Source organism: Siphateles boraxobius, unplaced genomic scaffold, assembly GCF_051911475.1.
Source record: "Siphateles boraxobius isolate OS27281-9 unplaced genomic scaffold, OSU_SipBor_1 25, whole genome shotgun sequence".
In the NCBI taxonomy this organism is placed as follows: domain Eukaryota; kingdom Metazoa; phylum Chordata; class Actinopteri; order Cypriniformes; family Leuciscidae; genus Siphateles; species Siphateles boraxobius.
In genome coordinates this window covers 38,242,752-38,257,500 of record NW_027508866.1, presented here as the reverse complement: position 1 = coordinate 38,257,500, position 14,749 = coordinate 38,242,752, and the positions used below count along the sequence as shown (strand labels likewise).

At 45.4% G+C, this 14,749-nt stretch overlaps 2 protein-coding genes across 5 annotated transcripts in view; one reads left to right on the top strand and one right to left on the bottom strand.

Moving 5' to 3' along the window:
* The window catches only part of mpzl1l (myelin protein zero-like 1 like), a 336,259-nt gene that overhangs the window by 107,016 nt on the left and 214,494 nt on the right, over positions 1–14,749 (top strand). The gene's annotated exons all lie outside the window — the stretch shown is intronic.
* The window catches only part of emsy (EMSY transcriptional repressor, BRCA2 interacting), a 68,525-nt gene that overhangs the window by 26,727 nt on the left and 27,049 nt on the right, over positions 1–14,749 (bottom strand). For 2 of the 4 annotated variants that reach the window (XM_077243845.1, XM_077243844.1), the window contains exons 20-21: positions 9,080–9,457; positions 6,711–7,302 (exon numbers count right to left, since the gene is read on the bottom strand). In XM_077243845.1, the coding sequence (XP_077099960.1) occupies positions 7,117–7,302; positions 9,080–9,457 (564 nt within the window). In that variant the 3' untranslated portion in view covers positions 6,711–7,116. Of the gene's footprint in view, positions 1–6,710; positions 7,303–7,335; positions 7,803–9,079; positions 9,458–14,749 lie in introns of those variants that run through there. The other 2 variants (XM_077243847.1, XM_077243846.1) reach the window with 2 other exon arrangements.

Genomic DNA, 14,749 nt, shown 5'->3' with positions numbered 1-14,749 from the left:
ATGAATGAATGAATGATTGAATGATTGGCTGGTAGATTGATTCGATTGATTGATTGATTGATTGGTTGATTGATTGATTGGTTGATTGGTTGATTGATTGGTTGGTTGATTGGTTGGTTGATTGGTTGGTTGATTTATTGATTGATTGATTGATTGATTGATTGGTTGATTGATTGGTTGATTGTTTGTTTGGTTGATTGGTTGATTGTTTGATTGATTGATTGAATGATTGATTGGTTGATATATTGAGTGTTTGATTGATTGAATGATTGGTTGGTTGGTTGATTGAGTGTTTGATTGATTGAATGATTGGTTGGTTGGTTGATTGAGTGTTTGATTGGTTGATTGTTTGATTGGTTGATTGATTGATTGTTTGTTTGTTTGTTTGTTTGGTTGGTTGATTGATTGGTTTATTGGTAGATTGGTTGATTGGTTGATTGGTTGATTGATTGGTTGATTGGTTGGTTGATTGATTGGGAATAGTGTGTGAAATCGAGAGCTTAACAGTGAAACTTACAGGACAGTCGAGAAACTGGTTCTAGACCGGATTCCTCCAGTACGATCAGATCTATAATCATCATAATTAACAGAAGGAAGTCTTGAGAATTATTGGGTTACGAAGGAAATAAGGAATTAAAGAAGTAATAGTTTGATTATAAATACCCATATAGGGAATGAGATATTCTGGACTCAAATATACCATCCCCTGGTTTCTATTGAATATAGTTAATAATAAATAAATAAAAATTATATAAGAAGCCAAAACCAATAGGTGGATTTGGTACGTAATCTACCGGCTGAATATTAAGTATATAAGTGTTGTTTGTAGAAGTGTGTGAAGGGCTTTATTACGGTTCTGGTTTCATTATTTACTCTTTTATTGGGTTGTTTCTCAGCCGATGTCTTTTCTGCCCTTTCTTTTATTTAATGGTCGCTACTATGAGTTTATGTATCATCTTTTTACTACTTTAATTCATATTACTCTAATTCATTACATAACTGTATCATTTATCTCTCTTAATTCCTTTAATAACTGTTTTAATTTTCCTTGCTTTTATCTTGTGCTTATTTTCTATGCAAAGCTCTTTGAGTTGCCAGTGTATGAAATGTGCTTTATAAATAAACTTGCCTTGCCTACAGTTTCAATTCCAGCGCTTTTCACAATACACATCATTATAAAGCAGCTTTACAGAAGATCCACGAGTCCTCATTACAGTTTACAGTGATCTATTATCAGAGGAAACCGTCTCACTTATGCATTTCAGAAATGATACAAATCACAGTTAGCTAAACATTTATTAATTTAACAAAGTAATAATTAAAGGCAGAAACGATGAGCTCATTGAAGTAATGAATACTTGTTTGTGAATGTTAAATGATTATGACATTGAGAAAAACGTGTCATCGGTGCATGTAGATTCGTTGTGGATGTAATTTCTGTTTTTTTATTTATTTTATATTTATTTATTTTCAGCGAATGTATTCAGTTGTTGATTGTATTTGATGTAAAGGATTTTGGGTCCCGTCCAAATGTGTTGGAATGAGAAAATTGCTGTAATAAAAAAAAGAAAAGCTCTTGGATCATATTTTGCGTTTCTTGCCATTTCTTTGTGAAATCTACTAGCAACTGTTTCAACACCGTATTTCTTTCCCAGTTCAGTGAGAAAAACTCCCAGATGCTTTATTTCTTCACGACACACCTGACAAACATCAGCTTCACTGCCACAAATCTGTGTGTGTGTGTGTGTGTGTGTGTGTGTGTGTGTGTGTGTGTGTGTTTGTGTGTGTGTGTGCGCGCAGATTCTTTCAGGAGGAATATGACTGTCTGACACAAACTCTAAGGCCAAAGCAAACACACACACACACACACACACACACACACTTCGAGAGAGACGAACTCCAGCTGGACGAGGACATCGAGTCACGACACACACACACACACACATCGAGAGAGACGAACTCCAGCTGGATGAGGGAATCAAGTCACGACACACAGACACACACACACGGACCTGAGTGTAAGATGTACACACACACACACACACACACACACACACACACACACACACACACACACACACACACACACACACACACACACACACACACGGATCTGAGTGTAAGATGGACACACACGCGGGCGCGCGCGCACACACACGCGGATCTGAGTGTAAGATGAACATGGACACACACACGCGCGCGCGGAGTGTAAGATTGACATGGACACACACACACACACACACACACACACACACACACACACACACACACACACACACCTGAGTGTAAGATATACACGGACACAAATACACACACACGGACCTGAGTGTAAGATGTACACTGACAAACACACACACACACACACACACACACACACACACACGGACCTGAGTGTAAGATGTACACTGACAAACACACACACACACACACACACACACACACACACACGGACCTGAGTGTAAGATGTACACTGACAAACACACACACACACACACACACACACACACACACACGGACCTGAGTGTAAGATGTACACTGACAAACACACACACACACGGACCTGAGCAGGGCCGGATTAAGAGTTCAGGGGCACAATGTCTTGTAGGCCCCCGCCGCCCCCCCTTAGGCAGGCCAAATGTATATTTTGTCCAAGGACATTTTAATATGGCATTTACAGTTTAACTGACTTAAAAGGAATCTTGTTGTACTATGCTGGAGTAAAGTTCATAAATGGTTGTTCTTTCCCATAGGAATTTGTAAAACTATGTTGGGTGGACCTCTGTGCCTCTAGGGGGGTTCGGGGGCGTGCTCCCCCGCAAGAAAATGTTGTACATTTTAAGGTTAAATGCATCAATCTCGTGCTCTCTGAGAGATCAAAATTAAGAGCTTCAACACATGAACTGCTCGTTGAACAAAGAAAAAGCATTGATTTGTACCAGGAAAATAAAGAGGGCTCAAACATCTTTTTAGTTATGAGAGTCACTGTCTACATTACATTATCAATGGTGTTTTAGAATGCCAAACAATTATTATAATAATGTAATAATGATTTATATAATTATTCCTATGACGTAAAATCCATATAGCCTATAAATGTAGGCTACTATATAAGTGAAAATGAATATTTCAAAAGTATATTTTAGTCTACATTACACTATAATACAGGAAAATTAAAATACTTTTGTCCTAATTTCTTCACTTGCAAGAAATAAACCCTTGAGCTTTTATTTAGGAGAAAACACCAGATAACCATGCTGTTCAAAGAGCGCACCTTTCTTTAAATCACGCAGCACAAACAGGATGCCTATTCTTAAAGTCTTGTGCTGTTTTATAAAGGCACAAAGCCATATCATGGTTTCGATTTTTGTTCGTTGGCAAAATATAACGCTGGAGACCTTTATGTTAGGGAAGGTTATACATTTTACATCTCATATGTGTTGGGAAAAGGGAGAAGAGAGAGTTCGGCAAAAGGCGGATTCGAACTCGGGTCGAGCGCATCAAAAGCTGCTTTCTAGCACTTCACGCGCTACGACCTGCGCCACTGTAGTTATTCCGTGAAGGGCGTCGTTTTGCTAAAAAGACAAGCACTTAGTGCAAATATACGCTCCGCTATCTAAAATATTTGTTTTCTTCCCCTCGCTTGCGCCACAATTGCGCATGGCGAACTTGCAATGAATACATTTTATCAGACCGGGCCTCGTGGCCTCGAAACACTACCGGCCCACCGGGGAAACTCCCGACTCTCCCGATTGCCACTCCGCCCCTGGTACCCAGGGCCCCTTAGATGTCGTGGGCCCCTGGGGAAGTGCCCAGTTGCCCTAATGGTTAATCCGGCCCTGGACCTGAGTGTAAGATTTACACGGACACACATACACACACCTGAGTGTAAGATGTACACTGACAAACACACACACACACACACACACACACACACGGATCTGAGTGTAAGATGGACACACACACGCGGGCGCGCGCGCACACACACGCGGATCTGACTGTAAGATGGACATAGACACACACACGGATCTGAGTGTAAGATGGACATGGACATGGACACACACACACACACACACACACACACACACACACACACACACACACACACACACACACACACGATCAGGGGCTCGGGTATGGAGCCAGATCAGCCTAAAAAATAATAAATTTACAAAACGCATAAATGCACAGCACAATTCACTTGTACAAAATCCGATTCGTAAATTCAAAACGAGTAAATACACACGTAAAAGCGTAAATATTTCCCCAAATGAATTATTTTCGAGGCTGATCTGGAGGTGTTTGCGAAACTGCTGGAACTCGTCCAGGGGTGTTTCCTTCTGCTTTCACAATGATCTTTACAGAGTTATTAGTGTGTGTTGATGTCATGTGACCCGCGCCCTATCAGACGCCGCTGGAAGATTGTCACCTTTAAGACTTCTTCAAACGCTGTAGATGAAGGTCATCGATCGGCGGGGCTTTCCAGAGCACAGGAAACCGAAAGTCTCGAACACACTCACTTTAAAACCAGTTAAAGCTTTTATTAGGCCTTTAACCCCCAAACACACACACACGCACAGGTGAGCTCATCCGGTGACATCATCAGCATTGATTATTCAGCTACTAGAATAGAATCATCTCTATTATCATTACACACACAGGTACAGTGAAACTGAAACTCTATTCGACTTAGAGCATTACTCAATGGATATATAAATAACAATGAAATAAGCAAACTAATTTTTATTTACCATTTAACCTTTTTATTTTAATTCTACTTTTAGTAATTTCATGTATTTTTAAATAAATAAAATGTATTTAATTTGATAAATACATTTATTTATCGAATTTAATAGATACTTTTTTGTTTTTGTAAATTTGTATTTATTTGTTTTTTTAAATTATTTTTAAATAAATAAATAATATTTATAAATATTTTTATTTATTTAATAAATGTTTTTAATTAAAATGACTAATATATATCACCATACTTCACCAGTTGATTGAATACACTGGTAATTGCAAACATTTTTTCTATTACATGTTTTCTGAAATGTTGTTTAAATATGTAAATGGAGTGTTATCTAATTAAAAAATCATTAGTTTGCATAAAATCTGAACATTGGATCTAGTCAGTTTAAAAAAGCCTTGTTTCATTTTTTTATTATATTAGTCAAAGGTTTTTACACAGGGGATTTTGGATCTCTATTTATCAGATGATAACCTCAGCCAAAATTTTTTAAATATTTTAGGAATAATATGTATAAAATCAGGAAAATTATATATGAACAACCCCTCTGTAAAAACCTTTAGAATATAGATAAGAATAAACGTGGAAAGTTTGTTGTGTGTCACTGAAGTGCAGATTTCTGGCTCAATGTAGGAGGAAAAACTCTTTTGGAGAAAATAAACACTGAAATATACAAACGCAAATAGATAAAGTGCTGTAAAAGATACAGATAGAAGTGTATTTTGGGTGTTTTCTTTCCACTGGTCTGAAGAAACACTACGAAAAGGCCAAAATCACAAAATTGACAGATGCATGAAAAACACAGTTTATGTCTGCAGTTTATTAGTGCCCTAATAAATAAATCTGATAAATAACCGATATTCATTTATTTTTAAATTATTATTATTATATATTCTTGATAATTTAATCATATTAGCTTAAAACTTTGCGAAACAAGAACTATAACTATATCAGTCAAAATATAATTTTCTTTATTCTGCATTTTTGACGTCTGTCTCTTTAAAAACTGGAGCTCGTTAAAGCAGGATGGATTCTGATTGGCTGTCAGTGTTTTTATCGTCCACCGATCGCTCTAAACGTGAATCCACTGATATCGTTCCTCTGTGTCGATATCGTTATAGTTACGCTGTGGACATAAATCCTCAGTTATATTTATGGTCGAGACTGTGGAACGGGTCGCAGGCGATCGTGATGCGTACGGGCCAGAACCGCGGTTCGGCACGCGTGGATTCGCGGATCAACTGCTCAGTGTAACCATCATAGAGTGCTCTCTGCTTGTAATTTGTGTATTTGTTCTTATTTTATTACAGACTGTTCACTTGTTTTAAATAATGACCCCCCCACCCCATATATATATTTAAAAAAAATGTATAAAAAAAAAAATATATATATATATATTTTTTTTTTTTGCTGATCCGAAAAATGATCCGATCCGTGGGTCAAAAACCGTAGGTGATCCGAAAGCATTGCACCACTAGCCTTCAGTGATCCAGGTCACATGACGAATCAAACCCTCGCTCCGCCCAGAACAAACAAACATTACGCAACATGCCAATTACTTCAGGCAAAACAAATGAGTGTAATGAGCTGTTATGTAAACGGCGCTTTTCTGAGAAACGAAAGGACTGCGTGGATGAGAGGAGAACGAGGGCGAGTGAATCCCAGCGGAAGACTCCTCGATCCCACAGGAAAGTCCCGATGCTTGAATGAAGCGACACACACGCTGGAATCCACCCAGAAACACCGGCGACGCACAAAACCCCCTCGTCCCACGATCACACACACACACACACACACACGCGCATTTGTTTCCATCACAATGAGGAAAACTCTCCCAATTTAATAACACTGGTACTTTCCACCCAGATGGGCGTGTGTTTTGTGAGCGCACCTGTTGACATGCCCTGCGTAACCCGAGAGCTCACCTGTGCAAACACACACAATAACACAAGGCACGGCGGGCTTTTGTAGTAAAGTTTATAGAGTTAAAATGCTAACGTTACATTGAGAGAGAGAGATGGTGAGAGAGAGAGAGAGTGTATGTGTGTGTGTGTGGGAAAGTGTATGTGTGTGAGAGAGTCCAAAGAGAGAGAGAGAGAAAAAAAGAGAGTGTGTGTGTGTGTGTGTGTGAGAGAGAGAGAGAGAGAGAGAGAGAGAGAGAGAAAGAGAGAGAGAGAACAAGATCCAGACACTGATTTACATGAGCAACGCTATTTACACCAATCAGAGAGCAGAACAGTCTTAAAGAGTCCATCAGCTCTACTTAAAACTATAAATGAAGTAGAATTTAACACAAACATTGTTCTCCGCTGCAGGATGAAGCAAAAACTCACTGAATGTTTCTCTAAACAGCACGAGTTCCGCGTGCTTCACTGTGATTGGTCGGCCGTGGGGCTGGCCGCCGCCCCCTCATCGTTGCTGCTGTCCACTTCCTGTTGCATGGCCTCCTGGTCCAGGCGCTGGCTGGTGTAATCGCTGATCTCCAGGAACCCACTCGGCTCCACCACAACATTAGACTGGCTGGAGTCCGGCATGATGGAGTACTGGGGGATCACCTGACCACAAACACAAGAGTCAGCCAATCACAGCAGTACTGGGGGATCACCTGACCACAAACACAAGAGTCAGCCAATCACAGCAATACTGGGGGATCACCTGACCACAAACACAAGAGTCAGCCAATCACAGCAGTGCTGGGGGATCACCTGACCACAAACACAAGAGTCAGCCAATCACAGCAGTGCTGAGGGATCACCTGACCACAAACACAAGAGTCAGCCAATCACAGCAGTACTGGGGGATCACCTGACCACAAACACAAGAGTCAGCCAATCACAGCAGTACTGGGGGATCACCTGACCACAAACACAAGAGTCAGCCAATCACAGCAGTGCTGGGGGATCACCTGACCACAAACACAAGAGTCAGCCAATCACAGCAATACTGGGGGATCACCTGACCACAAACACAAGAGTCAGCCAATCACAGCAGTGCTGAGGGATCACCTGACCACAAACACAAGAGTCAGCCAATTACAGCAGTACTGGGGGATCACCTGACCACAAACACAAGAGTCAGCCAATCACAGCAGTGCTGAGGGATCACCTGACCACAAACACAAGCATCAGCCATTCATAGCAGTGCCAAGGGATCACCTGACCACAAACACAAGCGTCAGCCAATCACAGCAGCCGCAGCAACAATCATTCAGCATCATTTTTCCGAAAAACAATTACATACAGCACAATTAATTATAATAAATCAAGTTTTTTTTCAATTTCTAGGGATGAACTGAATAATTACTGTTAATGTTTTTTTCTACATTCATTTGGAGATTCAATGCAAAAATATTAATTATAGAACAATGTGTGATTTAAATACATTTATTTGAGATATGAAACTGCTGGGTTCATGAATAAGAATTACAGTGTGTGTGTGTGTGTGTGCGCGTTTGTGAGTGCTCGTGAGTGTGTGTTTGTGAGTGTGTGTGTGTGTGTGTGTGTGCTCTTGAGTGCGTGCGCGTTTGTGAGTGCTCGTGAGTGTGCGTGCTCGTGAGTGTGTGTGTGTTTGTGAGTGCTTGTGAGTGTTTGTGTGTGTGCGTGCGTATGTGTGTTTGTGAGTGCTCGTGTGTGTGTGTGTGTGTGAGGGTGTGTGTTTGTGAGTGCTCCTGAGTGTGTGTGTGTGCGCGCGGGTGTGTTTGTGAGTGTGTGTGTTTGTGCTCGTGAGTGTGTGTGTTTGTGAGTGCTCGTGTGTGTGCGTGTCTGAGTGTGTGTGTGTTTGTGAGTGCTCGTGAGTATGTGTGTGTTTGTGAGTGCTCGTGTGTGTGTGCGTGTGTGTGCGTGTTTGTGAGTGCTCGTGTGTGTGTGTTTGTGAGTGCTCGTAAGTGTGTGTGTGTGTGTGTTTGTGAGTGCTCGTGAGTGTGTCTTTGTGCTCGTGAGTGTGTGTGTGTTTGTGAGTGCTCGTGAATGTGTTTGTGAGTGCTCGTGAGTGTGTTTGTAGGTGAGTGATCGTGTGTGTGCGTGTCTGAGTGTGTGTGTGTGTGTGTGTTTGTGAGTGCGTGTGTGTTTGTGAGTGCTCGTGTGTGTGCGTGTTTGTGAGTGCTCGTGTGTGTGTGTTTGTGAGTGCTCGTAAGTGTGTGTTTGTGAGTGCTCGTGAGTGTGTCTTTGTGCTCGTGAGTGTGTGTGTGTGTGTGTGTTTGTGAGTGCTCGTGAGTGTGTGTGTGTTTGTGAGTGCTCGTGAGTGTGTGTTTGTGCTCGTGAGTCTGTGTGTGTGTGTGTGTGTGTGTGTGTGTGTGTGTGTGTGTGTTTGTGAGTGCTTGTGGAGAAGCCGCACCTGTATGATGTCCAGCTCTTTGCTCTTTGCTCGGCTGAAGGACTCAAGCGTCTGCTTGGAGCTGCTGATGAGTGATGAAGAGGAGGAGGCCACAGCTTTGGTCATCGGGCCGCAGTCGCTGGAGGAGTCCACCATCATGGGCTCCAGCTCCGCTTCCAGCATGGAGATCTTCAGGATGTCTGAGACCGAGGGTTTCTCCGGCACCGGCACACTGGAGCTGGACTCAGACTGGAGCTTCACCGACGCCTCGGCGCTGCTGGACACCGGCGGAGCCTGAAGATGAGGAACCGGCTGAGGAACCGGCTGAGGAACCGGATGAGGGCTGCCGAATGTGATCCTGGTGACGCTGGCGCCCTGTGTGATGATCGGCTGCTGCACCTGAGACACACACACAGAGAACCGTCACCAATAAAACAGGTTCCCTTTCAGTCGATAACGTCGGACGTAGTCAACGTCGACTGAATGGGGATCACGCCAGGGAGCCTATCATCTTCGAGTACTATTGAACGAGCCAATGGAATTGGCGTGTGTGATTTGCATCGCACACTCTGCCCCTGCGCCGCAGGTATAAATACGGAAGTGGATGCACGCACTAGTTGCCTTTCGCTTCGGAGCCGATCGTTTGACGTCTCTGAAGAGTGCTGTTGTTACAACTAGCGATTGTGTTGGTGTTCTTCAGGAAGACTCTCCCAGTGCTGGTGTTCTACAGCGCGAGTGAAGCGGTGATCCCGAGCTTTGAGCTCTCAACTGCTGTTTTAACAGCAACAAATTTCTAAGGGTTTGTATGTGTTAACGGCTGGTTAGAGGGCGGAAAAGTGAGTGCTTCACTGTTTCAGTTCACTGTTCAGTGTTGCTCCGGCACTGGTGATGGGTCCTATTTCCTGAAAGAGCAACACGGGTCTTTTTCAAGATGTCATTCTACCTGTGCGTTTCTGGATGCGGTCGTCCTCTTTTCCTCTCTGACGGCCACAATTGTTGCATCATTTGTTTGAGCTATATATTTATATGTATATAAATATGTATATATATATATTTATATGTTCGGCATGCTGAGGCAGCTTTTGCGGACGGCTCATGTTCTCATTGCGGGAATATGACTGTCGCGGTGTTGAGATCAAGAACATTACCATGCCCCACCCCCGGATGCCGTGTGGGATGGGTGATCGGAGGATAGTGATGGATGTCTCGCCCGGTAACCATTCCCTGTGGGCTCCTCACTCCTCCATCACACCGCAGCCGATGGAATTCCTGTTGAGCATGCTGGTCCCTCTGTAATGGACCGATCAGTTGTTTCAATGGGGGCTCCCCCAGAGGATAAGATGTCGATAGCAGCATCGGAGGGTGAGCTGGCCTCTGGAAATGACGACTCGGCTGTGTTATCTCCCACTGGGAGTGTAACATTGCCCGAGCCAGATCCAGAAATTTCAGCTAAGCTGAAACGGGCCGCCAAGGCTGCCGGGCTTGAGTGGAACCTCCACAGTGTCCCGTTCAGTCTCGGTTGGAGGTTTGGTATCTCGGGGCGGGCTGCGCTAGTTCTCAACTGCCTGAATAGCTTTTCCCCCTCACTACCCTTGATGGAGGAGCGGTGAAGGGTTGCGAGGCTATCCCTCCAATGGAGCAGTGTGTTGACACAGGTGCACCTGTGTCCGGCGACCGCTGCCTTTTGGGGGGATCCTCGTCTCCCCCCTAAGGCCTGTGAGTTTTCGTCCGTTCCGAGGGGCAGAGATTACAAAGCCTGTGGGCAAGCCGCTTCCTCTTGCGTGCCATGGCGTTGCTTCAGGTTGCTCTTGGAGTTGGTCACTCCTTCCCACCGGGTGAGGGCCGGGTGGTGTCTTTGTTGTGCGTGTCTGTTCCGCCGCCAGCTCCCCAAAAAAAAAAAAAAAAAAACGGAGCAAGCGGTACCCACACTTCAAGGAAAGAGCAAATTCATCTGTTCCTGGGTCCAAGAGGGCCTGTCTGGCGGGTGTGACCCTGTATTGCCTTACACCCCTCAGCCCCCCCTTGATCGCCAGCAGGCAGCTTGGTGCGTTCGAAGACCCGGTCATCCGCCTTCTCACGCGCCCCCTGCCGCTAGTGGAAACAGGTAAGTGTTGCACAGCACACTAACACCACACTCTCCACTTTGACTCTCCGCTCAAGTCAGTGATAATCATCACATTAGGTGTTGAGCAGATGTGCTCCTGAAAATCCAGTGATATTCATCACACCTAATGTTGAGCAGTGCTCCTGACTTGTGCGCACTTATCTTATCCTGCTGGCGAAGGATTGATATAGCCGCTCCACCAGCCGGTATGAAGGCCAGTTGCAAACTCGTTCTTCATGCTACTAGATGGTGGGTCGTGACCATCTTGGCCCAGGATTTGTCTGCAGCTCCGACCTGAATGACATGTGCTTCAGATCTCTACCTTCCGTGCCGCAGGCCATCCTGTGTGTTGCGCTTGAGGGTTAAGTATCAGTACAGAGTCCTTCCCTTCTAGTGCTCAAAAACCCGTTTGGGTCTTCAGGTCAACTGGAGGGGTAATATCGCCCATGGGTTGAGTATCTCTTTTTCAGTTTTGGAGGTGAACTCGGTCCAACACGTCTCTCTATGAGAGTGTGTTCAGCTGTTGTGTTTAGAAGTGAGAAAGGGTCCCACTGAAAGAACTTTCAGAGGCTCATGGGGCATATGATAGATGCAGCCATTTGGCTTCCTTCATCTGATGACCGCTTCAGCACTAGCTTCATGATCGTGTTCCGAGGTGACTGTGGCAGAGCAGCTCTCCCTGTGAGACTACAGTTCATCCCCGTCTGCTGCCAAACCCTCAGCTACTGAGGGGTATTGTACAGCCCCGTGTTTTAACGGGGGCCTGGGCGACCCTCGACTACACGGACATTCGTGCCTTCAGTTGTTAGACATTGTGACCGTTGCGTAAGCTTCCCTCACGTCACGACTCACCCGTCACCTCTCCTTGGAGTCGGAAGCTTCTGAGGATGCTTCGTTCCACTCTTTCCCGGCCTACTCAATCGTGCCGCCAACGAGCCTCACGACAGTTATAGCCAGGGTGAGTGGAGACTCCATCCCCTGGGGTCCAGTTGTGTCATGACCACTCCGGGGCCATACTCAATTGCCTCTCCGGTTTTGTCTCCCTGCCAGTATTTCTGTCTGAGCAGACAACCCTTGGATAGACACTGGCTCTCAGCTGCCCCGGGGGCCCGCAGAAATGCGTTTAAAGCCCCAGTGAGCGTCCTTAAAGCGACTGCGACTCATGGTTGCCTGGTGCCTGCTCAAGTCAGTGAATTCATCACACTTCATGTTGAGCAGAGATGCTCCTGAAACTCAGTGAAGTTCATCGCACTCAGGTGTTGAGCAGCAATGCTCCTGTAGCTCAGTGAATTCATCGCACTCAGTTGTTGAGCAGCAGTGCTCCTGAAGCTCAGTGAATCCTTTCACAGTAGTGTTGAGCAGAAATGCTCCTGTAGCTCAGTGAGTTTATCACACTCAGGTGTTGAGCAGAAATGCTCCTGAAGCTCAGTGATCTTCACATGTTGTGTTGAGGAGTGCTCCTGTCTTTGGGCCCGTCGCTTGCACCTACGGTGCCAAGTCAGGAGGGAGCAGGTCTTCATAGTTGCCCCTTATTGGCCCAACCAGACCTGTTCTCATCGACAGCCTTCCTGACTTCCCCTGAACACTTTTTCAGGGACGGGCACGATGGTACCCACATTCTACCCCTGGAGATTCCGGGCGGTCTTACACTGAATGCGGAGGTTCAAGTGGCTATCACAGGATCATGTCACAGTTACCATCACTTCTGCAAGCAACCCCTGGAAAAGGTAGTGTGCTTGCGCTTAGAACTGGAACCTAGTCATTAAGTGCGTTTTTTCTCCGTAAGGAGATCCTGAAAGCTTTCGATCATTTCAGTGCTCTCTTTCCTGCAAGATGGGTTGGAGTAGGCTGTTTTCCTTCACCCTCAAAATGATGTTGCCTCTGTGTTTTCGACGCGCATCATGATGCAGAAGCATGGGTAGGACGTCCTGATCGTCAGGTTTCTGAGGAGTAGGTAACGTAAATCCTTGCGCCCCTGAGTCACTGCAGGCAGTGAGTTAAAAATTCTGTTAAATCAGTTCTCCTGCTCGCATGGTCTCTACTAGTGGGTAGGGACTTGCTCGCTTTCGGTCAACGTATTGTGCCTGGAGTTAAGGCCGGCTAACTCTCACGAGCTGAGACCCCGGCCTGGATTGTGCCCAAGGTTCCTATTTCTCCCGTAATAGGATCAGGTGGTGAGCCTGCAAACGCTGCCCGGATGAGGCAGACCCAGCCCTGGCTTTCTCTGTCCGTTCGCTTCATAGCGGTTAGACGTGTGCAGAACGTAGCCTTAGACCTCAGACCAGCTCTTGTCTGTTAGGAATCAACAGAGAGGAAAGGCTGTTTCCAAGCAAAGTGGCCCACTGATGTGGTTGCCTTATCTCGGTGAAAGATTCTGAGATGCTCCTGTCCACTTAGGTGTTGAGCTGCTCTATTATGAGTGTTTTGCTCCGCCTGGGCATTGACAGAGTGCTTTGCTGACAGATTTAGAGATGGGGCTGGGCTACACCTATTGTACCGCTGCTTCCCGTGGGCTCCCTTCTCATGAAACCAGTTTCACTGTGAGCCCGGTTCAAGTGTCGGCTTGCTGCGCCATTCCCTTCCAATGGACTGGATATGTGTGCCTCCTACTCATGTTGAGTTCCCTTAAACTGAACCCTGTTGAGTTCCTCCAAACACCTACGACGTCGGACGTGCGGAACGTCTGGTGTCAGGCCTACCTATCGTAAGGAGTGTGGAACCTGTGTTAGGCTGGGTCCATATGTTGCGGTCCCTACGGTGATCCCATATGTGTATTCTTCCACGATACGGCTCCCTACGGCGAGCCCGTGTCTTCCCTCGGCAGAGTCTCTCTGCTGTCGCTGTCTGGTGAGTCTCCCCCGTCTTAGGCTGGAGCCACCCCAGTGACATTCCATATGGTCATCCGCCCAGTTCATATGTGTATTCTCCACATTACCTCCCTCTAGGTAGGATGTGGCTTCCACAGCGTCCCTTCCTTCCAATGTCCGGGAACGCTTTCCCAGTGGTCCTGTAGGAACAGCGGTGACTTCCCTGGCCTAAGCCCTGTCCTTCCTCGCCTTAAGATTGCGGGGGCATCAGGAGGCTTTTGTCTAGGCACTGGAAGGTGGCAGCTTTAGTGGCATTTTCAAAGGTTATCCCCATTCAGTTGACGTCGACTACGTCCGACATTATCGACTGAAAGGGAACGTCCTGGTTGCGTATGCAACCCACCGTTCCCTGAAGGAGGGAACGGAGGACGTAGTCCCCTTGCCACTATCGCTGGACAACCGCTGACCCGGGTTACGCTCGGCTCCTCAGCGAAAAGCAACTAGTGCGTGCATCCACTTCCGTATTTATACAGCAATTCCATTTGCTCGTTCAATAGTATTCGAAGATGATAACTTCCTTGGCGTGATCCCCATTCAGTCGACGTCGACTACTTCCTCCGTTCCCTCCTTCAGGGAACGGTGGGTTGCATACGCAACCAGGACGTTCTACACAGCAAAAAATTATTTTCTTTCTTAGTATTTTTGTCTTGTTTCCAGTCCAAATATCTACAAATTCTTAAATCAAGATGCAGTTACTAGAGGAGTAAAATGTCATAAGAT